We start from the raw sequence: 15,208 nt of genomic DNA, 5'->3' as shown, positions 1-15,208 counted from the left end.
TTTGTGATCAACAAATCCCAGGCATAAAGTTCACACTTTGTGTTGGCAGGGGTGCCTAAACCATTGTAGGTGTAGCAAAAGAGAAGGCTTTATTATGGAGTTAGGGTTGGAATCCACCTCTGCCAAAACCCATGTGCTGTGGATTCACAGGCAGCATAGACCTTGGGCAAAAGGAAGTAGGGGTTCTTTTACCCTTTCAGCACTTTCAATATATTTAATAACTGTTTTACTTATTATGTTGAAGTCCAAGCACTTTTTTTTCAGTGCTGTGCCATAGGATATTATCTGTCCTGTTTATTATGCTCAGCCTTGCTTGAGGAGGATGCTATTATATGAAGATGACAGGGAGCTCAGTAGACATTTCCATAAGCTACGTTCTTCTGATTGTGTAGCACTGTAATGATTCAACTTCAACAATATTTACTTAGCCTCTGTTGTTTGTTTTTCACATGCCATCCCACTGTTGTCACTGTTTGATTGACTGTCCTGTTTGATGTTCTCAGTGAGATATATGAAATAGCTTGTTACTGTCTGTCAGTAAAACATCACTTGAAAAGTACTTGGGCTCTTGCTAAGTTAATGCCTTTCTAACCACCCCATTTAAGAGTTCTGCTGTTTCTTATTCTCAGCTATCACTCTGTGTTTCCTAAAAACCTTCCTTCTGACAACTGCCCAATAGCTTTTCTGAGGTTTCATTGTCTGAGGAGATACTGCAACTAGAAACCAGCCCCATGGGAGATGGGCAGCTCAAAATGTAGAATTCAATACAAGCAATCAGGAATTTTTTGAGCTCACAGTGATAATGAGCTTCCACCCAGTAGGAGCATGGGGTTTTTTTGCATAATTTGAATAGTTTCTGCTGCACTGTGATAGGAGCTAAATCAATGAATTCTGAGCAAACATCTTCCTTTTCAGAGGATGCTTAAGAGAACACAGCAGTTGGCAGTACCTGTGCTTGGAGAGGACAGCCATTCTTATAACTGTATTATTCCTAAAGATGTTGAATAATGATTTGAGAAATCCCTAATAATGATTTGGGTTTTGTTGTATAAAATCTTCTTTCATCAGACATGTCTTCTATGATGGTTATAAGCTGAGTTCTAGGTGAGATAGAGGGAAGGGTGTCTTTTTTGCAAATTACTTCCATAGCATTGATACCATGGGTGTTTCATCCAAATCTGTTCTCTTCCCTTGTACCCCCACCTTCAACACGTACATGTACATGAAAATAAAGAGTAGATTTCCTGATAAGGTAGACCAAGTAGAAAAATGGTAAAGTGAATCAAAAGTCTAGAAATTCTAATTCTTGCATCTTCTACTGCTTTTTGAGCTCTACTGTGTCCTAACATTGAAAATACTTTATTTTTAAGGTGGCCCTGAGCCCTACATTGAAATATTTGAGCAACCCAGGCAAAGGGGCATGCGTTTCAGATACAAATGTGAGGGAAGATCAGCAGGCAGCATTCCAGGAGAACACAGTACTGAAAACAATAAGACCTTCCCTTCCATCCAGGTAAATACCGCTTTTATCCGGGAATTACCATTGCCCGCATTACCATGGCACTCGTAACTATGTGTTGGACTCTGCACAGTAAATACAATGCTTTTCATCTCACCTTCTGGGATTCTTTCCTTGGCATGCAAATGGAGTTGCAGCAGAGTGGGAAAAGAGATACTTGCACCTGGTCACAAAAAGATTTTGTTTGCAGAAAAAGTAGAAGGTGAAGAAGTGGTTTACAAAGTGCTGCTAGAGGGGATGCAGTGAAGACTCAAGGTCTGGGAACCATTCATTAGTAGCTTTCTCTGTATGCAGGTTTGCTCTGCTTTCTTAGTTAGGTGATGTGGGTTTGGTTTTAAGGTTTGGACTGCAGCATGAATTTTGGGAGAGCATTGAAGGAATTTACCTACAAAATATGGAAAGGCTTTGAAATATTGCTGGGCACAACATGAAAGAAGGTGCTTTGTACGAGCGAACAGTCACCTGTGATGGAGAGAATGGTGCAAAAGACACCAGCGTGAAGTGTGTGGAGTCAGAATTTAAAAATGAGCTCAGAAAGGGGAACTGTGTCCTCAGAGAATCTGCAGTGCTGATGAGTTGGGTGATTGCACCATGGATGGGTTGGGAAATCCAGAATGGAGGGATTCAGAGGAGCCCTGACAGCTGTGCTCAAACCAGGGACAAAGACAGAGACAGTAGAGCTGGAATGGAGGAACCACTTGGGCCATAGCTTTCATAGGTTGGACAAAGGAGACCCTGGACAGGTAGGGTAAGAGAAAATAATTTCTGATCCCCTTTCTGATGTTTAAGTTACCAGTGTTTCCTTGATCTCTTTCAGTTTGGAGGAAGTCTGTCAGAGCTGAGATTAGAGGAGAAAACACAAATGGGAAGTTAAGAGCACTTGCCATCTTCCTGCCCAGGAACAGAGGCTGTGTATCTATGTTTGCAGAGTGTGCCAGCTTAAAAAAAACAATGGGGAGCCCAAAATGGAGTCTCTGGAATCACAGCAGGAAATTAACAGATAGAGAAGATGTGAAATGGGACAAATATGGGATGGTTTATGCTGAGACACAAAAGCTCTTTAAGAGGGAGGGTTTGAGGAGAATGTTGGCAGTCACGTGTTGAGCAGCAGAGCAAGTCTCTATTGCATAAAGCAACTGTGGAAGCTAGTCCAGCCCTGGAGCCAGAATTACTAAGAAGGTTTCCTTTTGACCTATCACAGTGCCAGATTTGGTTAGGGAATGCAGGAAATGGAGATGGTGCCAGAGTCATTTTTTCAGCACTCTGCCAATTGAACAAGGAACTGTGTGGGCTGTTGGCAAGAGTAGAGGCTTGCACAGACTCTCAGCTTAAGTCTGTGTCAGGGCACAAGTTGAATGGGCTGAATCAAGCACTGATTCCTCTTTTGTTGGACTGTGCTGTGCATGAAGGCCAGGCAGAACCCAAAGGGGAGATGGGACATGGGTATGTGACCATGCGAGTCTGGCCAGGTTTGTTCTTTTGAAAGGTGACTATTGATGACAGAGCTGATTGTACTGATAGCAGGTGATTTCTAGGTGAATTCCTGCCTCCCTGAAGCCCGTGGGAGGCTTTAGTGCTGATTAGGTTCCAGGGGAGTCCCCTCTAGAGATGGAAATGTGAAGAGAGGGACCAGGAAGTGATTAAATTTCATGGTGTGGTTATGAAGATGAACATCAAGGGGGAACTAGAGCACCAAAAGCAGCTAGATCAGGCTTCATGTTCATGGGGCTGGGTGTAAAATGAGGGAGAAATGATGTAATGGTTGAAGAAAGTGAAGGAGCAGTGGAAGTATCATTTTAAGGGTACAAAGTTACCATGGCTTGCGTGAAGACTGGAGCCAAATAGGAGACTGATGCAAACAGATAATGAGGTAAAAGAGCACAGTTCAAGTTAAAGATTTGAAGTGTTGACTAAAAAGGATACATGGTGGATTCTTGGAGTCTTTGGAAGAGGAAAGGAAGGGGAGGAACTGTTACTTATAGGGCAGGGGAAGTGGAGGAGGAAAGCTCACCTCTGCACAAACGTGTGCCTGAGTAAGTCTTGTATTTGCTTTTTATGCGTCAAACAATTTAAGCCAAACTATTTTTCCTCCTTTTTTTTTCCTTTTACACTCCCCACACTTGGTGACTTCACTGGTAGCCATCAGCTTGAGGTTGCTTTCATGCACCTGAGAAAGGCTCATTGAGTTGGCTGATGACTGCTGTGAAAGCTCTGGTAGGAGCTTGAGACTTTGGTACTGCCCAGCCTGAATGTAAGATTGAGTACTCATCTGAGAATTAGTTGGGAAAAACCCAACAACTTCAGAGGGGATTGTCATGCTGTGTCTGATTGTCAGATGTGTCATGTCATGCTATATCTGCTAAGATCCTCTTTCACTACTTAGTGTTCCGTGCACAGGTAGTATCCTCATCCCTGAGGCTTTATGAATTTTTTTTCCCAGAATCTTTGGAGGCAGACTTCTTCAGGCAACATTTCTGTATGGTCACCTGTGTAGCTCTGGTGTTTCTTCCGTAGACCATTTCAGGATAAAATGGATTTTCTGTAACAGGAGGGTACCGATACCCAAAACCTTGAAAATATGCCACATTTTTTTGTAGATTCTGAACTATTTTGGAAAAATCAAAATAAGAACTACGTTGGTAACAAAGAATGAACCCTACAAGCCACACCCACATGATCTGGTTGGAAAAGACTGCAAAGATGGCTACTACGAAGCTGAGTTTGGGCCAGAACGGCGAGTCCTGTCGTGAGTAATAGTGTTGCTTGGGAGTTTGATTAATTGTGCAAGTGATTTGCTAATCTTGTGTTTTAAAACTCATATTAATGATTAAAAGAGCAATTACAATGCTGTCTTTGCTGTAGTTTACTAATCCATCTCGGGGAACTTCCCTTTGAAGTATTTCCTTCTCTTTTCGATACTACACATGCACTTTTTCTTTCCTGTCACCCTTTTCTTTCCTTCAACCATTCTCCCAATGTCTTCTTTTCCTTTCTCCCACTTACTTTTTTTAGCCTTGTTCATTACTGCATCTTACTCTTGAGCATGACTCTTTCCTACATGTAAAAATGATGACTAATAGAAAGGGTAACAGCATTAGAATTTTTATTTCGTGGTGATGAGGGAAGTTCACACCTTCCATGGAAATTATATTTGGACTTTCTGGAGAAGTTTGTAGTTGCTGAATATCATGTAAGCTAGAAGATAGTGGTTGTGACACATCAAGAAATGTTAGCAGCTGTCACTATTGTTGATTGTTGTTTTGCTTGGGGGTTTTTGAGTGAGAATACAGATTCTGCTCAGGCCCAGCTCTGAAGAGTAAGTGTGCCAGGGAAGGATCTGCTTGTGGATGCAGAGAGGAAAACTCAGGATGTGTACAAGACATTTCTCAGTGCTGTTAAGAATATCTCAAATACAGTTGTATTTGATCTTGTTTCCTCTAAGCTTATTTTATAAAATAAAAGCAGAATAAGCTGCAGCAAACATGGAGTGGTTATTGATGGAGAGGGGAATTTAGAACTGGCAAGCTGTTTGCGGTTCACAGTTTGCAATGTTGGAAATACGGAAGTAGGCTATTGGTTTGGGGTAAGCATAACTGAGCTGGGAAGAAAATCAGGTAAATATTTCAGTCTATAAGTAGCTCTTACACACAGCTCTTAGGCCAATGGGATTCTCTTGGTGTTGGTGAAATTACTCCATGTTTACGTGGGTTTAGTCAGTAGGACACTATTAAAGGAGACAGCTGAAGACACTATTTTGAAGGTTGTGATTTATTTCACTGATGGTGAAATAAACAGTGGAGATACTTCTTCAGCATCCAGCCCAGGCTCAAGGGATCACGGATGTGCTGCAGCGCATTCCAGTGGCACGGGGCATGTTGGCTTGCAAACATCCTAAACTCCAACAGGATCTTGCACCTTCCTTTGACCATCCATTCACCAGCTTCCTCTTGGTCTTCTCAGATCAAGCTTCCTCAGCCAAGGTCAAAGGAAGTCTGCTGTTCTGGCCCATCCCACTTCCTCCCCTCAGCTCTGTGCCTGCTGATCCGATGCAGAAAAGCCTGATTGCTTAATGCCTTTTCTGGCCCTGTGTTCCCATCACTGAGTGCAGGAAGACCCTGGTGATTGCTTCGCCTCTTGACATTTGGTTGCACAAGGTTCAGTATGGAGGCACGAGGTGAGCCTTTTAGAGGGGCCATTGCAGGATGTGATGCCAAGAAGCACTGAGATGCTCTGCAAATATTTATTTGCAGATTGTGATTTCATCTCCATTATATGTTTGCATCAAATCCTGTCCCTTTGGCAAAATGCCATGCTTCTGTTTCGCTTCAGGCACTGGTGCTTGTTTGCTCCATCCATGAATTCTTCTCAATATTTTTAGGATATGAACCTCTCAGTTTCCTACAGAATAGTAAGTGAGCTGCTTTCATTTTATTGATAATGTAAAACGGTGAGCTTTGTGTTTAACACTGGAGGTCCTGATGGGAGGAGGCTCAATACATTCCCTTTGAAATGTTTCCAGCATCGGTACACTCATTTTTTTTAACAAATCATTGGTTGCTTTAAGATGAAAGAACAGTATGATCCATAATTGGATCTGGATGTTTAAAGTCATTTTCCTTTTTGTGGCTGGTGACTCAACCTTCACATTCTTCTCTTCGTGTCTGTGTTGGAGAAAAGCCTCATCCAGTACTAGTGAGCAGATGTCCTCTGTCAATAATGTTTCTGGCTCTTTATTCTTGCTGAGCATCCCAAATTGAGCAAAAAAAAAAAATCCTTTTTTTTTTTCCTCAGTAGAAGTGGAATTATTAATCACAGATTTTGGGCTGCTCTGAGTAATTACTCTGCTTTCTACTGTTCAAAGTTCCCCATGCTTTAAAGTTCCCAAGCATTTTGTTCTGCATGTGGTATAATGATCTTTGTACCGCTGCTCAAAATTGATCAGAGCCCTCCCTGGCTGAGACATCAAGGCAAGAGCAGGAAAGTCAGAGCTTGTGGGGCTGCCTGCGTACTCAAATTTTTACTTCCTAGTTTCTTCTCTCTACAAGGATGATGTCATAGGTTTTTTAGATGTTTTTCATTTTTTTCTCTCTCTCTTCCTACTTCTCCCTCTCTTTTCTTGTTATCTCACTTGCTTCCTGTCAGCGCCCATCGATGTGAAACCCCACAGCCCTGCTGGGGCTCTCAGCAGTTCCTCCTCTGACCCAGCCTCTGCCTAGCCATGGCTAAACACACACTTTCACTGTGACAGCACAGGCTTAGAAAACATTGATAATCTGACAATTTTGGGCTGCTGAAAAGCCTCCTGTCCACAAGAGGCTTCATTTGGGGGTATAATAAGGAACTGCCCCTGTTTGTGGACTTTGAAGTGTGATTCAAAAATCTGTGGAATACAGTGAGTGTTCTGAGGTAGGGGAAAGAATGCATGCTGTGATCAAGCCCTGAAGAAAGTAATTCCTCCAGGAGCAGGTGGAAATAGGATTGCTCATCAAGGTATAGTCCCAGTCTGAATGTCAGTAGCCACGATAGGAAGGCAGAGTGCTTCAGTGAATTATGAGATGCTGCTGTGTTTTGTTTTCCCCTAGGTCACATCACATTCAGTTTGCAGAGGAAGCATGTGCCTTCCTCTAGTGAGCAGAGGTTCTGGAAGTGGAGCCTGATGGCAGAGGGTTTGGGAACCTCTGAACACAGTGTGTTGGGTGCAGACAGGGGGGTTTAGGGAAATTAAACTTAACGTTGTGCTAGGATAGGCTTGTTCAGAAGTGTACAAGCACTCTTGGCAGGAACAAGGACTATCTTTAGGTGCAGTAAGATGCTCTTTTGCTGAAGCAAAGAAGGTTTGTGGAGTTTCAAGGGAAGGGAAATGGCTGAGACTTCTGGAGAAAGATGCCTGCTGGCACAACCCATCTTCAGAGCTTATTGTAACATCATGAAACACAGATTATTTTGGTGGGTTTTTTTGGTTTTGTTTTTTTTTTTTTTTTAACTTCCTGCTTTACATCCACTCAGCTTTGATGATGTCATGGTTTTTCCATGTGGGAAAGAGTCAGCCTGCCTGGGACTCCCCCCACCTCCTGCATCAGGGTGACCTGCACTTTTATGCAAATCAGGAGGAGCTGCAACTCTTCAGAACTTTTCCATAACTATCTGAGATTTAAAAACCTGTTTTGACCTGTTTTAAAAAAACCCTTTATAATAGTGTTTAAGATTTACATTCCCTGATAAAAGCAGGAGAGCAAGTCCTTTAACTAATGCAAATTACCAGGTTTATTTTTTACAAAAATGATTGTCATTATAAATCACCCAAGAGTGAGTATCTAACCTTTTAATTGCTGTAGGTTTACTGCAGAGTAATAAATTTTAATATAGAAATACTTTTAATAATGTAAATTATTTAGAATTTTATTTTAGGGTGTTTTTGCTTCTGTGTCTGCCCTTACTTTAGGAAAAACAGCATCTTTTCTCTTCAGGTCTTGTACACCCTTCTCAAAAGAAGCTTTTTTTCATTTCTTACACTGGATGTTATCACACTAATTAACATGAATATTTTATTTAAAGGTCTACACTGAGGATGTTATTAGTTGTTGAAATCTTGCCACATATGCTTCAGTTTTCAGAACCTGGGCATACAGTGTGTGAAGAAGAAAGAACTGAAAGAATCCATTTCTTTACGAATCTTGAAGAAAATTAACCCTTTCAATGGTGAGTGTAAATCAGTTGGTTCTCTTGGCAGGGTGATGGGGTTTTGTTTGTCCTGTCCTGCCTTTGCTTTTGTGTTGGAGCTTTATTTTTTCCTCCAAAAAATCTCTGAGAATCAGTCTTTCCCTTCTGTGTCCCTCCCAGTCTTTCTTCCCAGTCATCACATGATGAATCTATTTGGATAGTTGCCCTTTTTATATTGAGTTTTTGTAATTCCCAGCAGCAGTCTGAGTTGCTGCTTGGACAGAAGGAATGGGCTAGCAGCAGAAACCTTTCCTGGAAACTTCTACAAGTATCTTGGGAGTTGGATTTCCCCAGTTTTGGCAGTGATGGGAGTAAAAGACTGAATTAGCATAACTCTGCAACAACTTAAGCCAATACAAGTCTCACTTGCCACTTTCTCATCTCTTCTCTTTCTTTGTCTCTTGTGACCAGGTCAGGGGGCTGATAGCCCACTAGGAACTACCCCTCACTTGATTTCACAGCATGGGAGCTCAGAAATCCACAGCAGGATTGCAGTGTCAAGGCCAGTTTGGACAGGGCTTGGAGCAGCCCGGTCTGGTGGGAGGTGTCCCTGCCCATGGCAGGGGTTGGAACAAGATGATCTTTCAAGTCCCTTCCACCCCAAACCATCCTGTGATGCTGTGGTTGGGCTCATCAAGGTCAGAGGCAGGACCTGCTGCTGCAGAACCACACCTGTGATGGGTTGCCCACAGGGTTTTGTTTGATGTGACAGATCTGTGGGCTGCTCTCATAAGGAGTCATCCTGCTCTTCCCTCCATCCCTGCTCACACACTCCCACCACTTTCCTCCCACCACCACACACAGGGGCTGCGTGGCCCCACAGTGAGTTGCTCCAGTGGAAAACCAACTTGAAAACAAAAAATAAAAAAAGGAGAGTGGTTTCCCTTCAGATCAACTTGCTAAACCAACTCCCCTCACAGCAATTTAACTGCCACGTTCTCTGCACAGAGGGGGTAGGGAACACACTGCAAAATATTTTGGCCAATTACAGTGGGACCAACATATGCAGAGTGCAGGCACAAGTTGGGGGAATTAGTTGAAAAGCATAAATACCCCCAAATTATTAGCTAAGCAGTGTCAATGTAGTCATGTATTTCCCTAAGTGTATTTCCCTAAGCAGGAGCTTGGAGATTCTCCAGACACTTCACTGGGTTTTCTAATACCCACAGAATTCTTGCTATATTCAGGTAAGATCCTTTATGGAGAGTTGAGAGCTGGATTTCTGGCTGGCTTTAAAAATACATGTCCCTGAACTGGGACAAAAAGAAGGATGCTGAATTTATCGCAGAATAAGAAATGTCTTAGATATTTTTCTTCATTTTAGAGCAGCTGTTTGGAATCAGGTTGATGGCCCTGATGACCCATCTGAACAAATACCCTAGTTATGATAATGTATGCACACAGTATTTTGACAAGAGTTTAGTTCATCAGCACAATTTAAACACTTTAAGGGTTTGAATTATGTTGCCTTGACACAGCCAGCTCTACCTTGATTTCAAACAATAAAAGGGGAACTTTTCTGTAGAAGGAAGTAGATTTTTACAGTTGTTGGCACTTAATTCCACATCCACTAATAAATTTTGGACGACTACAGAAAGTTGTGCTCGGTAGCATTCAGGCAGATCCTGGGCTGCTTCCCACCAGTCCAGCAGTGGAGGAGGCCACATTGCTGCCCTGGCAGCAGGGGAGAGCCTGCCTGGGTGACACACAGGGCAGCAGCCTGCTCTGGGCAGGGGCTTTGCTGAGAAGGGGCCACTGGCAATCCCCAGCTGTGTCACTGTCCTTTGTCACATGTTAACATGTCAGCACAAAGCAGAGCCACTTGAGAACGGCCTCCAGGGCAGTCCCATGCTGAGCAGAGCCTAGAAAGGCCTGGGACCAAGTTCTAATAAAACGGGATTAGTGACAGGAATATTTTTACATGTTTATTTAGTTGATCAGAACAGTGTTTTGCGAGCAGCAATCACTGAAAATGTTCGCTGCTTGACAAGGTTGAAAGTTTTATGTATTGGTTTAGTTTGTTTTTTAAGGTCAGAGGAGTGTTGGTACATTTTCCAGGATTGTGCAGGCTGTGCTGAATCCATCCTGCATTGTGTTTTACCTCTGTGTCTTCAGAAAGGCATCTGACTTCCCTGTTTAGAGACATTCTGGAGCTGTGCATCCTCTAAGCAGGTCGCAAGTTGGTGTTACTCATTTCTTGTATGACATCATCAAAGGAACTTCATGGAAAATGAGCCTTCAGGGTGCTTGTGTGTTGGTAGGCTTTTCTTTTTTTTTTCTCACTTGCTTCTGGAACAAGCATTCCCTATTCTGAGCCTCCTTTTGGGGAAGAGAGGTTCAGTATTGACCCTAAGCAATTGATGCCTGCCTTGGAATCCCTGGGTGATTGGAACTTTGTTGCAGATCACTGCCGTGTGCCCAGCTGGAGGTGCAGCATCGGAGTCCTTGTGTGAGTGTACCTGTGTAAAGCTGTCTCCCTGTGAATTCCCAGTCTTGGCTGACAGCATTTGTCCCTTGTGAAGTTCAGCACAGGCTGTAGGAGCTGTGTGCATTCACTAGGACGGATGACTTCCAATCAGGTTGCTCCTCTTGTGTTAGCCTTGTTTGAGAGAGAGGGAATTGGTGTTTCCACACCGTGGTCTCAATCTGTGGTGTTCCCAAAGCATGTGCCATATATTTTCCTCCTCTAATAATCTCAAGAATTCTAGAAATCCCTTTTGTCTCTCATCTCTAAGCGCTCCAGGGAAATGGGGCACAGTGTCAACCTAACATGCAACTGGGACTCCTTGGCATGGTGATGATGATGATGATACAAATAGCACAGCATCGAAGGAGCAGCGTTACTCCTCCAGTGGAGTTGGTCCATGTCTGCTTTCTATGGTGTTTGTTTTCTTTTAGGAGCTTTTGAGTTGTGCCATATCCTTGTCTTCCCATGCACTGTCTGATGTACAGCCAACTCAAATTAAAAGAAGAGCCAGTTTTCAGTTAAGAGCTTTTGTGAGTGGGTGTGACGTGACATAGAGACAACAATTGAGTTAATAACAACTGGAGTTAATTGTCAATGAGGAAAAGCCCTAAGTGTTTTCTTTAAATTATGGAAAAACTGTACTCAGTGCAGTGTTACAGAGGACTGACCTTTTTCTAGCCAAATGCATGGCAGCATGAAAACCCCGGACTTGTCTTGGAATGAGAATCACCAAATTCCAGGCAGTTTTTATCAGCGGGGAAACCCTGACTTTCCCTGGAGCTTGCCACAGGCTTAAACTTCCTGCTCCTTTGCAGTTGCTTGTGCTTAGGAGCATACAGTTCATTTTTAGGCTCTCCCCTGCAGCCCACACCTAAACACGTCTGCGTGTGCCTCCGCAGTGTTTCCTTTGCCGTTTCCCCTTTCCGCCCGCAAGCAGCTGACCCCACGGCGGCTCCGTGCTTGTCACTGTCTGTGCCGTGACGCCCCTGCTGCGCTCGCCCACGCTGTCCCCTCTCCGCAGCTTCCTCCAGCACTGCTTCCATGAGAAACCCCCTCTCCTTTGATGCCGCTCTCCTGTGGCATCCCCAGGATCCCCCTCTCCACCTCTGCTGGCTCCATAGGGAGTTTTATGGAGCCATGGATTACGTGAGTGGCTCTTGGCAGTGGGAATGGGTTGAAGGTGTCCACTGTAATGATCTCCTCGGATATCACGAGAAACTTTAAGCTTCTTTTCTTGTACTAAAACAAATGTGAAACCCCCCAGTTAAATCCTGAAGTGTAAAATCCTAGTAATGAGAGTCATCAGCTTTTGAAGGGGCACAGAGCAAACCCACTTGAGGGAAGCTGCGTGTCCTGATCATGGCATGGCCCTAACTCTTAGCTTTGAGAAGCCCTTTGTTCCTCTGATCTCATGCAAATGCTCCTTTCTGCTTATTCCAAAATGTGTGTGTTAATATAAAGGACAGCCTGCTTTCAAATTGTTTAAAAAGGAAAATTACCAAGTAGCAAGACAAAAATGCTGACTTTTTATTTTTTTATGATAGAAACAGAAACTGCTAAAGAAAGGTATCAGGAATGTAGAGAGGCTGATGGATACCCTCATTTAAATCTGTTGCAACTTTACCTTTTTCACATTGAACTTAAAACAGGAAAGGAAGCCAGAGAAACATTGTCTATGCAAAACAAGTGCTGAGTTTTGAAAGTTTTAATTTGTATTTACAGCTCTTCCCTTGACCAGGCCATTCACCTCCCCTGCATTTCTTTCTTCTGTAAACTGGGGAAATGTGTCCCTAGAAGTTTGGGCATTTACTGACTGTAGAATGTCATCTGAATTTTAGTTGTTTGCACTCATCAACTCCCTGAGTTTTTGCTTTTTGAAAAATAGATGTTGCTGATGCACATTCTATTTCAAGGTACACGTAAAAGTTTCTCTTTTTCCTGCAGAATGGATTGAAAATCACCTTTTTGTGGATACCAATGGAATAAAACAGGTGTTGGGTGTATCAGGAGAAGAAACACAGTGTTGCCACAGTCCTTCCCTCCCCTTGTTCCCAGCTTCACCAGGACTCTTCATCAGGGACTGTAGTAATAGGACCAAGGAATAGTGGGTTCAAACAGAAAGAGCGGAAATTCAGGTTGAATATACAAAGGAAATTCTTTAATGGTGGTGAGGCCCTGGCACAGGTTGCCCAGAGAAGCTGTGGATGCCCATCCCTGGAAGTGTCCAAGGCCAGGTTGGACAGAGCTTAGAGCAGCCTGGGATAGCGGAAGGTGACCCTCCCCATGGCAGGGGGTGGATCTGGATGAGCTTTAAGGTCCTTTTCCAACCCAGACCATTTCATGATCCTACTCCTCGGGAAGTGTTAGTAAAAGGCTACACCAGCCCAGCTGTGGCTGCAGCAGGGACATAGGCTGGGGGGATAACCTGGATTTGAAATGGACCTCCTAGGCACCAAAAGGGACCTGTGACTTGCAGCCCATTTCCCTGCCTGGGTGAGCCTGGTGTAAATCAGCAGCAGCTCTGGAAGAAGCTCTGCTTCCACCAATTGCCTTGCATCAGGGCTGCCTGTCGTGGGAACCAGCTGGATGAAAACAAGATTTCCTCTTCCCTTCTGGCAAGATAGTTCTGAGCCAGACCAGTTCCTTGATCTGATTCACCACATGAGAGCTAAGCCAGCCTGAGCAGTGCTGGAAAGGTTGGGCAGAGCCACCTTTTGCAGCAAAACCTCTGGCATGGACCGAGTTAGACTGCCCAGTCGGTATCAGGGCCAAGGGGGTATCTTTGTACTCCAGGAGCAAAACCCTGGAGGCAAACCGCCTCTGTGTCATCCCTTAAATGAAACTGAGCTCCCAGCATATCCCTAAATTAAAAACCCTCATCTGCGTAAGAGAGAAACAACTCATGATGATTATTAATGGTGTGTGTTCCCCACACATGTGGGGAGTGATGTGTGATGATTATTAATGATGTGTGATCTCTGGGGTGTTTTAATTTGTGGAAGGTCATTCTCCTTGACATCTCATGTGGCTCATGTGCCCCTGCAGCCCCTCACTGACAGGGGAAGGTCACAGGATGTCCCTTTGCAGGGTGAGCTGTGCTCTTCACAGAGCCCCCTCTCTGACTGTGTCACACCACATTGCCCTGGAAGTTTCCATGCAGGTTAAGTTGAGATGCCTCCAGCTCTGCCCACTCCAGAAGGTTGACATCATTAGCTGGGTGATGGGCTCTGTGTGAGGCATCTGCTGTTTGATAGGTGTCACATTATCAGTTAAAAAACCAAACCCTTGATCATTTCTCTTCAGTGTTCAGAATAAACTTTTAACTTTCCCTGAAGCATCACCTTATGAGTGAACATCAGAGCCCTTAATCTCCCATTAATTTAATCATATAAATGACATTTTATTGGCCTTGCTGGATGCTGAAAGCTGTCAAAATACTAGAAAACCTATAAAACTATAATTAGAAATTAATAAACAGGAGGCCTGACATTACCAGCATCTTTAATTTTGTGTCCAAACTTGGACTTGCATGTTGGTGTGTTGAACCCAAAAAGTCTCCAGTTTTGTGTTACAGAAGCAAATCCAGCAGGTATTCAGTGGAATCCCAGTGAGGCATCTCTGGATTTGAGAGACAAAATCTTGGAGATAGGGACAATTCAAACCTGATGCCTGGGAGCTGCCTGGATCAGCCAGCTTGGGTTGGAAGGAGTTCACAGTTAGCTCACGTAGGGTGTTTTGCCCACACTGGAGCTGTATTGGTCTCTTCCCACCTTAGGAGACAATGGATTAGGGAATTATTTCCAAGATAATTATTTAGTAAAGTTGAGGAACAAGAATTTTGTTCAGAAGAGTTGTAAACTCTTCTAAGATCTATAATGAAATTACTTACTGGTTATTGTAGCGCCTTTCCAGATGAACAGCAAATCCTCCCCAGGTTTGACTGTAACTCCAGGTACTCCTTTTGCAACCCTATTGCCAGAATCTTGGTGAGCAGGGTTGCATTTATTTTACCATGGTGCTGCTGGTATTTTCATGGACTTTTTTGACATCATAGTCCATATTTACCTTAGAATTTTAGTTATTTAAAAAAAATGATTCTAATTTCTGTGAGTTACTTCTGAAAGCTCCTTGTAAAGCTTACAAATAGTTTTTCATGTGTTCTTGTGTGCAGAGATTAGTACAGTTAAAGGATTTCTGCCAGGTTAAAGCTATTTTTTGTAATTAGACTGGGCCATCACAGGAACATACCCAGGCTTTTGGTCGGGCTCCAGCTCTTTCAGCTGGATCCAGATGAAGACTCTAAGGTGTGGTACCACACAGCAAGCAGCAGTCAGAAGAGGAAGTTGAACCCTTGCCAAAATCAGAGAACTTCTTCCCTTTTTATTTTTTTGGTTCATGTGTTGTGTTGGAGCCTTTTTTCTCCACACCTGTGGCCCCAAGGTGCCACATGGGGTGATGTTTTTACTTCACGTGTGTGATGCCCCCAGTTTCAGTCCTGCTTG

General features: G+C 43.5%; 1 protein-coding gene across 2 annotated transcripts in view; it reads left to right on the top strand.

Annotated features, from left to right (window-relative positions):
- The window catches only part of REL (REL proto-oncogene, NF-kB subunit), a 39,546-nt gene that overhangs the window by 13,715 nt on the left and 10,623 nt on the right, over window positions 1-15,208 (top strand). For both annotated transcript variants that reach the window (XM_053937143.1, XM_053937144.1), the window contains exons 2-4: window positions 1,371-1,513; window positions 4,117-4,265; window positions 8,127-8,218. In XM_053937143.1, the coding sequence (XP_053793118.1) occupies window positions 1,371-1,513; window positions 4,117-4,265; window positions 8,127-8,218 (384 nt within the window). The remainder of the gene's footprint in view (window positions 1-1,370; window positions 1,514-4,116; window positions 4,266-8,126; window positions 8,219-15,208) is intronic.

This window comes from Vidua chalybeata, chromosome 3 (assembly GCF_026979565.1).
Source record: "Vidua chalybeata isolate OUT-0048 chromosome 3, bVidCha1 merged haplotype, whole genome shotgun sequence".
Classification (NCBI taxonomy): Eukaryota; Metazoa; Chordata; class Aves; order Passeriformes; family Viduidae; genus Vidua; species Vidua chalybeata.
This window is presented reverse-complemented; position numbering and strand designations above follow the sequence as displayed.